We start from the raw sequence: 8,931 nt of genomic DNA, 5'->3' as shown, positions 1-8,931 counted from the left end.
GTCCAAACAAATCAGAAAACACTGAAATGCAAAGTTTCTTTGATCTCATTTACAGGAGAGCTGGAAGCGCACATGAGTGGTGCCCACTGGATCACAATCACAAACAATGTGACAACTTATCAGGAAGTAAAATTGCGTGCGAGAGTTATATGTGACACAAAATGAGTTGTGAATTGATATCCACAAAGAGGAAAAGAAACCCACAGACACTTGGTCACTAGACTGAAACGGAAACCCTTTTTTTCTTTTTTGACACCGTTCACCAGCCGGGCTGGTATTGTTTTCACTTTGAGACTGGGAGACATCATAGGAACCGCTGCAGGTCCTCTCACCGTGACAGCGGTTTGAAGACCGCTGTGTGCTGGAGGGAAGGAGTAGCAAGTGAGGAAGTGGGAGCCGGTGTGACCCCTCCCTGAGATGTCCTCGCTGACTCCAGCCGTTTACGTTACTAAACAAACATGAGCAATGCCCCCAAAACCTTACTTTTTATGGCCAATGGCTGTGAGACGACACTTTTGACCAAAGCCCTCTGAGGGAAATTTTAGTTTACATAAATGATATAAACCACTTTTATTTGATGATTACATTTTGTGATTTTACATAGCAGCATGGCCACCTTTGGTTTTTAAGATGAACTCCTCTGCCGTCACATATTTCCTGGAGTAAAGGCGTGAAACGTCCAGCAGGAGACCTTCGTGATGCGACCTCGCCAAGGTCAGCGGCTTCCCGAGTGTTTCCCCCTCGCACCCGACTGTGGCCGTAGGAGTTGTGTAGTGGGTGGGCCCAACGACGATGTGCTCACAAAGTCCACACTGTCCAGACAGTCCTGGGCTCACCTTAGTCCCGCCCCTTCACTCACCCCTCAGCAGCCTACCTCTCCCCCTTCTGTGCTCCCCTGTACTCCTTTCCTGCTCCTCTTCCATGGTCAGCTACCCGTTTGAAGTTCCAAGGAGTTTTTGGGACCGCTTTGTGCTCCAGCCGACACCATGGTTCACAGCCGCAGTGCCTGTAGGTTCCTCCTCCTGCTGCTCCTAAGCGTCTTGGTGGCCTTTGTACACACAGGTAAACCTCCTTTTGAGTGTGATCAATACGCTTATTGCACTTCAGTGGTGCTGCGATAAGTGATTTATAGACAATAAGTAAGGGGAAATGTTCTTAAACAAATATGGGAACAAAAAAAAATTAAATTCTGAAGGCCTCTTGTAAAAAGTAAAAACTGTAATTTTCAATCATTGCTAATAGTTTTTTAGCCCAACGTTTAGTGCTCTGGAAGATGACAGAATAGACTCCAAATGCATATAGTTATTAGCTCATCTGTAAGCATCAAATCAAAGACGTGAGTGTACGTGTACTGTTTGCCCTCCTAAACACACACACACAGATGCACGTTCACAGGCCTGCTTGTGGTTCTGTAGTCCGATGTAAACGAGGCGGTTGTTGAGACTGTGACTTTTTGTTGCTTTAATAGAGTTCAGGCTGTTGTGTGTATAGTCGTTTTAGGGTAATAGAACATTCTCCGGTGTGGAAATGATTTCATGTAGGTGGAGAGAGTTGAGTGGTGGTGGTAAAAAGCTCTGATTCCACGTCTGCAGCAGTGAACATTTTATGCCCGATATCGCCTAGTTCTCTGCATGAGGGCCGTATCTCGGCAGAATCTCACAATCACATTTCTTTCACTTCGACTTTTTGTATTTGTCTGCTCCTCTTTGCGACATCTCTCAAATCAACTTGAAAAGGAGCTTTGGACAAAGCAGTGAAAGCTCTCGGGTCCAAAGGCCACCGCAGAGGTCAAGAGGGCAACGGAACGACGGGGCTGAGGCAAGCCGACAACGTCCTCCCTGTTCTGTGAAAGAGGAAATAACAAAGAACCAAAAAAAGATTTCCACTCTGCAGCCCAGTGAAGCAACTGGTAACCAGTGAGTGACTGAGCCAGCACCAGCTGAAGTGAAAGAGGCTCAGACTTCTTCACAGAGTTCATGTCTTACCAGATTTCCACGTTCCTCATTTAAATATCGAATTGAAACCCGCGCTGGTCAATTGTTGAATACTTTCCAATTTAAAATGAAGCAGTTTTCCTTACACACACACACACGTTTGGTCATCTCCCTGCTTGGTGTGAAATAGAGAGAGACTTCGGGTACCAACAAATGGCCTTCTGTGTTTTCTAGAGTCGGAACTCTCCCCTACAGTCCGCCGTGCTTTTATTAGTCTGGACCTGTGCAAAGACACGGGGGGCTCTTGATTGACACATGGAGTCATGTCTCTAAAAAGTGTCATGTGGTGGAGTCATTCCCAACCGGGGGCTGCCCAGGCGCTGAGGCGTAATCCCGTTCCGTTGTGACACAAGCAAAGCTGAACTTACCTCAACCCAAATAAAGCAGCAGGATTTACCAGTGTGGTGTGACGCTCTCAGCTCACCCCACGCGGTCGCCCACCTTACAACAAAAGTGTCTGTTGAACTGTCAACTCTTTTCCTCATGGAAAACAAACACCCATGGAAACATCATGTTGTTATTTAGCCACCCCCCCCTTAATTAAGTCAAGCTGTCCAGAGGGCACAGCCTTTTACACACATTGACTATTTAATAAACAAGTTTGTTTGACACCCAGCACCCGGCCGCTGCCTGCTCTGGGCCCCGGGCCGGTTGTCGCTGGTTGCAGCCCGACGCCCTCCTTCGACCGCACAAGCTGCCTTTTGTGCGCTGGGCTGAAGGCCTCATTGATGAGTGAGCTGGCCGGAGGCCCGGAGGCTCCGAACCTCCAGCCAGCTACGGGACAGGAAGCTGCCGCACCACCTCGGTCAACACGCCAGCATCGAAATACTCGCATCGGGATTCAGGAGACAGCCGAGGGAACGTGCTGGGGTGAAACACTTCTCCAGGGCTCCGTGTGCTGGGTGGACGCGTTCCCAATCGCCGAGAGCGACCATGAGAGGCTTCTGTGATAACAGCGGAGGGGGGGCGTGAAATGTTCTTATGTTTAAGGGGTTGGAAAACAAGTTTGAAAAGAACACTGTGCCGTTGAGTTAATAAAGCATGTCAATGATGATGCATTTTAAGAGTCTACCTACCTCAGCAGGCAGGAATGTTTCTCAGGCTGCTGTCGAGGTCTCGGGGTCACTTCATGCTCAGATGGGGTCAATGGCAGATGGTGATGTCGGATGGAATGAAAACAGACTGCAAATCCCTGCGTCTCGCACGAGCCACAAAGGGGGGAAAAAAGTATACAGGATACTCTACTAAAAATAATTTACCAAACCTTGGTGAAAGGACAATTGTTGACTGAAACCTTAAAACACATCGAGAGGCTAACTGTGGCACGGACGGACGAAATGTCCATCCTCTACAAAGACATCCTTATGCCTGACCCAGCGAGACAGAGAGAAGCTGTTACAGAAGAGGCCATGTCTGCAGCTGGAGGCCTCCGGCTTCACCAACAAAGTCAAACACAGCAAAAGTCGCCATACTGTAGGAATTCTGTGTGTTATTTTTTGTTCGTATTCTCGGTTTGCAGAGACAGCCGCAGACTCGACAACCAGAGACAACCAGGACACCATGTCCGGAGAGCCCCCCGGTGACCTCACCACCAGAGACCCCTTCCAGGGCAGGACGGAGCAGCCCTTCGACTACGAGGACGCCACACACTCTCACCCCCTGGACGGGGAGGAGGGTAAGGCCCGACGCGTCGCGCACCACATGTGTGTCGGTAGTGTGTGTTCAAACGGCTGAAGTGGAGTCGCTGTGTGCGTTGCAGGGGGGCTGGGGCCGGGGGCCATCACAGCCATTGTTATAGCGGTCTTCCTGGGAGCATCTGTCCTTCTCGCCCTGATCGTCATCACGCTGAGGAAATTCACCGCCTCCTAGAGTGAATGCATCCCACCTAGCTGGAGCTTGTGTGTGTGTGTGTGTGTGTGTGTGTACGTACGTGTGTGTGTTTGTGTGTGTGTGTTTGAATGTCATTGTTTCCCTTCTTTCAATCTGAGTCGTGTCTCTTTCGCTTCGCTGTAGATGCTGAAAATTGTGGCAGGACCCCCTCTGCCCCCCCCCCCTCCGCCCCCACCCCGGCAGACACAGCTGTAGTTTCTCATCACGTCCACTTGCTTCTGAAGGCATGATGTTAGAAACTGGCTGGCTCTTCCAGTGGAAACGTTAGCATGTCTAGTCATTCACTCTGTATTTGTCTTGGTCTTGCATGCTCCTTTCTGAGTGTTCTGTACGTGTTGGCCTTTAGTTGTACAAAGAACTGTGTGCTTTTGTTTGTTTGAATCCATCTGTCATTTTTTAAGAAAGATACACACTAATTTTTTTTTCCCCCAAAAAAATCTTCCTTTGTGTCACACGTGCACTTAACAGACATTAGTAGAATCGACATGAGGATAAAGACAGTCTTCCTCAATCTGTGTTAACAGTTAGTTGCGTGTTTAGTTTTTTCTTATCATTTTATTTGCCAGAGATTTAAAATTATTTTAGTAACATCACTTTTTATATTTCACTGCACCTCAGCATCCTCAGACATGATAATGTGACACTACAATTAATTTGTGTGAATTAGGTTGAATAAATAAAGTCAATAAATCTGATGCCAACTACTGTGTGTGTGTGAGTTTTTTACTTTTTACTTTCTTTCTTTTTTACTACTTAAATATTGAAAGTATTTCTCTTCTTAATTTGTCATTTAGAGTTTAGGTAGTGTATTGTGTTTCACATTTCACCAAGTAAAAAAAAATATATAAGTAAGCCACGCAAATGGCCCAGATATTTTAATTGACCAAATAGAGAGAATTTCTATGTACAAAACGTTCCTAACCCTTTTCTTGCAATTCCACATTATTATTGAAAACAATGCAGATTTTATACTATAATAACATATTTGTTATATATTTAGATGAGACCAAATTAATTAATATACGCGCTTGTATTTTTCATTCTCATCAGTTAAAAAAGCAGAATATACACTAACCTTTCATTTTACATTTAAGGTGGGCTGCTGATATACATTTTGAATGAAAGAAAATGGAGGACATTCTTTTGCCTGCACACAGCTCTTAACACAACTGAGCCGGCAGCTAGAAGTTAGCGGCACTGAGAGGCGTGTGCAGAGAATGTTACGACATACAGGAGAGGTGTTCATTCTCCCCTCAGCTAGACAACACTCCATTGCATCTGCACATTGTGCACTTTTAAAGTTCAAAGAGATGTACCCTAATCTAACAGAGATCACTGACCTGACCTCAGTGAGTGGCAAAGACTGCCAGTAAGAAGGGGATGGTTTTATTCTAAATGGAAACTCACATTAATTACTCAAAACCTCTCCGATTCATGGGGGTTAAGGGTTAAAATGTCCTCACCAATCAGCATTCATCAATCATTGCCAACAGGCTTTGCATTTCAGATGTGAACAAAAGTTTTTCATTTAATTGTCAAAGTTAATGCGTTTAAGTCATTTGAACAGGATAACCTCAAAGCCAATCAGTGTCTGAATCTCCCTTTGAAACAGGAAGTACCTATTTCTACAGAAACACTCACACATAGCTATACCAGCGGTATTAATAGTGGTACATCAATTATTGGGGATCACTGCTAGATTAATATACGAAGAGATGGAAACTAACTAGTCTTCAAACCTAAAAGGTAAAAGGTCTTAATATTAAGACACAAAGTCCCAGAGCCTGTTCTTCAAGAGACTGTGCTCATATGCATGCCAAGACAACCAATATGACTTGCAATCTACACTTTGAGGAAATACGATCGTTCACAACCATGGTGAACATGGTAGACGTTACACCACCATGAAATAATGAATTACTCTTTGCAAATCAGGATGACATTTGTAAGTGAGGTGTTTAGTCCGAGCAGAAGTTCAAACCAAATGATGAAATGAAACCGAGAAAAAGCAACAATTCATCTCGTCACTTCTGGTTATTGTATTTTGAACTTCATTCAAAGACAAAAACAATGTACAATTTCAACACAGATACAACTGTGCAATGAATGAGGAAACAATCTAATGAATGCAATAAATATGGATCAAAATAAAGCAATAAAAGCAATAGACATTATTACAAATAATACAAATAAAATGAGATCAGTAAAAAAGATAACATCAGTCTGTAAAGATGGGTTTTAAGTAGCCAATTTAAAGAGGAGACCACTGGTTCTGGGAGCTTCATTTCCACGGTTACTTCGTCCCAAAGCCGAGGAGCCCTGATGGCAAAATGCAGAGTCACCTTAAGTTTTGAGCCTGGACATTGGAAAAGTCACCAAAGGATCTGTGATTGGACTCATACGGGGTCAACAAGTAGGAAACTGCAGTGAAAACTTACACATGTAATCTCCTTTTAAAGTCAGTTGCAGTGATCATTTCTGCGCACAAAGCCCATATAGAAAAGTAGCCGGACTGTTTTTACTTCAGCCTGGATTTGAAATGGCTAAAATTCAAATCCAGAGCAAAAACATGGTGTTGGCATGACTCAGGAAGTGGTGATGAAACAACAAAGGCAGAGAAAGCAGAAGTGTGACAGACACTTTGCAGACAGCCAGACAGAAAGTACCTCCGAAAGACTGGCACCGATGAGGTAAGACTGCAACTACATTTTCCACAGCACAATAAATACGAGCAAGCGGCAGGTTATTATTGCCTTTACAAGTCTGTGCAACAGCACCTTTGTTTAAATATTTCTAAAGTACATGCTGGAATGTAATTATAAATATCCCCAAAAGGATTGTCTATAACTAAACAAAATGTATTAAGGAATCGCTAAATATTTTAGACTTAAGAGTATTTGACACAACGGTGATCTAACTAACAAAGACCTTAGTCTTGTTCTCACATCAGTGGGAATACTCACATATGATCTATGTGAGTGATAGATGTTGAGCTGGTGGGTGACTCTAGGTACCTCTAGGTACACTCCCACTAACTTCAGAAGTACGGGTATATTTTCCTCTTTAAAAAACATGTTCACTTCTCAGAGTAGGGTTTGGGGTTTTTACTTTACACTGAGTTCAATAAATCCTTCTGGTACAAATGCACGAGAAAAGTATCAAAGTCTCAAAAACTCGATTAAAGGTGTAAGTAGTTTATCGATGTATTTCAAACTAACCTTGGCACATTACTTCTTGTGTCAACTTTCATTAAAAATAATGTACAACCTATGTGATTGAAACGCAACTTTCTTTGCGTACATTGTAAAAAACAGATTTAAAAGTTTGCAAGTCGGCAGCTTCTGAACCCACACGTGTGGGTGAGTGTTATGATGGCCTCACACAGCGGTGTATCTATTTTTTTCTGTGTGGGCTCAAAGCGTGCGACAGGAAGACAGATTCACTTTGAAATCCCCGCAGAGCGGCTAACTCTGATCACACTTTGCTTCGCAGTAGCAGCAGCAGCAGCACCATGCCAAGCAACTGTTCGCTTGAAGAGGTGGACCACCAGATGAGATATCTGGAGCTGTTCATCTACATCCCCATCTTCCTGTTTGGCTCGATTCTCAATGTTGCGGCGCTCTTAGTGTTCTGTGTCTGTCTGCGGAAATGGACCGAGTCAACCATCTACATGACCAGCTTGGCTCTGATGGACCTGCTCTTGCTGATCCCTCTTCCCTTCAAAATGCACGCCGCCAATCACTTTTGGCCTTCCTACCTGCAGCCACTCTGTTCGGTGCTGGAAAGCTTGTATTTCGCCGGAACGTACGGCAGCATCTACACCATCGTGTGTATAGCCGTGGACCGATGGGTGGCCATCTGCCACCCGTTCAGAGCCAAGCAACTGCGTTCCCCCAGAGCGGCGCTGGGGAGCTGCGTCGGGGTGTGGGTGCTGGTGCTGGCAGTGGTCTCCTCAACCACCCACCGCTTCAGGGGGACCACGCAGACGGACTTCCACTGCTTCCACAGTTTTGCGGATCAAATCTGGAGCCCTCGGTTGATCGTCTGCGTGCTGGCCTTTGGGTTCCTGGGGCCTGCGTTGGTGGTGGTCTACTGTTCGGTTCAGACCATCTGGGCACTCAAGCAGTCCGGCCAGCGCAGCCCGCAGAGCCGCGCCTGTGTGAAGATCATTTTCAGCAGTCTGAGTGCCTTCGTGCTTCCGTTCAGCCCCAGCCACCTGGGCATCCTCCTGCAGTTCCTGGTGAGAGAGATTTGCATGTTCGTTTTTAGGCAAACTGAACTCTAACGGGAAAAGAGGGAGGCAGGTTGAAGAGGGGAGCCAATAAACGACACAACACATCATGTTCATCAGCAAATGGGGTTTAAAGCAGGGCACACTCACATGCATGAACATGCAATAAAGAGCACAGCACGCTTTGGTTACAGACATGAAATAACCAACAGGCTATACTATACTATACTATACGTAGTTATACTATTCTACGATTTTGAGAGTCATTTCTTTAATACATTTTCATGGAAGAAAAGCAAGCAATAAACAGCAATCGTGGTGAAAAATGGCGAGGCAATTTATGCACTACATCATTTCATTTGACTGTTGAGCATGCCATCTTCTTAGACCCATTAACTTTAGTCACAAAAAAATAGATGAATTAAATGAAGAAGCTGCTGCAGCTGGTTTGCCTCTGTGTCGTTGTGAGATCACGCTGAATGGCCAACTAATGTTTCTCTGTCCTCTATGTGTGACCCTTCACATGATTCCAGGTACATCAAAAAATTATTCAAGACTGCGACAACATGACCAGGATCAGCATGTTCTTACAGACAGCTATGTGCCTGTCCAACATCACCTGCTGTCTGGACGCTCTGTGCTACTACTTCATTGCTCATGAGGTGAGGAGCCCCAAACATACCTCCAGGTTATCAAGGATCAGCCAAAGAAGAGCCACCTTCAGCACTTCAGAGGTCTAACACACTGGATTTTTTGTAAAGTACATATATGTATATATATATATATATATATATATATATATATATATGTGTACTC

The 8,931-nt window shown here is 44.8% G+C and overlaps 2 protein-coding genes across 4 annotated transcripts; both read left to right on the top strand.

Annotated features, from left to right (window-relative positions):
* The first annotated feature begins 813 nt into the window (after window positions 1–813).
* On the top strand, window positions 814–3,958 carry snorc (secondary ossification center associated regulator of chondrocyte maturation). The gene is made up of 3 exons (XM_037459159.2): window positions 814–1,062; window positions 3,514–3,669; window positions 3,754–3,958. The coding sequence occupies exons 1-3, from the start codon at window positions 987–989 to the stop codon at window positions 3,861–3,863; spliced, it is 342 nt and encodes a 113-aa protein (XP_037315056.1). The 5' UTR covers window positions 814–986; the 3' UTR covers window positions 3,864–3,958.
* A 2,153-nt stretch (window positions 3,959–6,111) lies between these two features.
* LOC119203192 (G-protein coupled receptor 55) lies at window positions 6,112–8,884 on the top strand. 3 transcript variants are annotated; one of them, XM_062557763.1, is made up of 3 exons: window positions 6,112–6,574; window positions 7,383–8,124; window positions 8,649–8,884. In XM_062557763.1, the coding sequence occupies exons 1-3, from the start codon at window positions 6,465–6,467 to the stop codon at window positions 8,853–8,855; spliced, it is 1,059 nt and encodes a 352-aa protein (XP_062413747.1). In that variant the 5' UTR covers window positions 6,112–6,464; the 3' UTR covers window positions 8,856–8,884. The 3 variants fall into 3 exon arrangements, with proteins under 3 accessions (XP_062413747.1, XP_062413746.1, XP_037313043.2); XM_062557762.1 differs by having other exon boundaries at window positions 7,380–8,124; XM_037457146.2 differs by having other exon boundaries at window positions 7,377–8,124.
* Window positions 8,885–8,931: the final 47 nt, after the last annotated feature.

Source organism: Pungitius pungitius, chromosome 15 (assembly GCF_949316345.1).
Source record: "Pungitius pungitius chromosome 15, fPunPun2.1, whole genome shotgun sequence".
Lineage (NCBI taxonomy): Eukaryota > Metazoa > Chordata > Actinopteri > Perciformes > Gasterosteidae > Pungitius > Pungitius pungitius.
Note: the sequence above shows the minus strand (reverse complement) of the source record. Positions and strands in the feature narration are given on the sequence as shown.

What these genes read in the sequence shown, in the direction of transcription:
- snorc (XM_037459159.2), top strand. Translation starts at nt 987, where the DNA reads ATGGTTCACAGCCGCAGTGCCTGTAGGTTCCTCCTCCTGCTGCTCCTA. An exon ending in GGTGGCCTTTGTACACACAG is followed by an intron (nt 1,063 to 3,513) that starts GTAAACCTCCTT and finishes CTCGGTTTGCAG; the next exon opens with AGACAGCCGCAGACTCGACA. An exon ending in CCCCCTGGACGGGGAGGAGG is followed by an intron (nt 3,670 to 3,753) that starts GTAAGGCCCGAC and finishes TGTGCGTTGCAG; the next exon opens with GGGGGCTGGGGCCGGGGGCC.
- LOC119203192 (XM_037457146.2), top strand. Translation starts at nt 6,465, where the DNA reads ATGACTCAGGAAGTGGTGATGAAACAACAAAGGCAGAGAAAGCAGAAG. An exon ending in GAAAGACTGGCACCGATGAG is followed by an intron (nt 6,575 to 7,376) that starts GTAAGACTGCAA and finishes TTTGCTTCGCAG; the next exon opens with TAGCAGCAGCAGCAGCACCA. An exon ending in GCATCCTCCTGCAGTTCCTG is followed by an intron (nt 8,125 to 8,648) that starts GTGAGAGAGATT and finishes ACATGATTCCAG; the next exon opens with GTACATCAAAAAATTATTCA.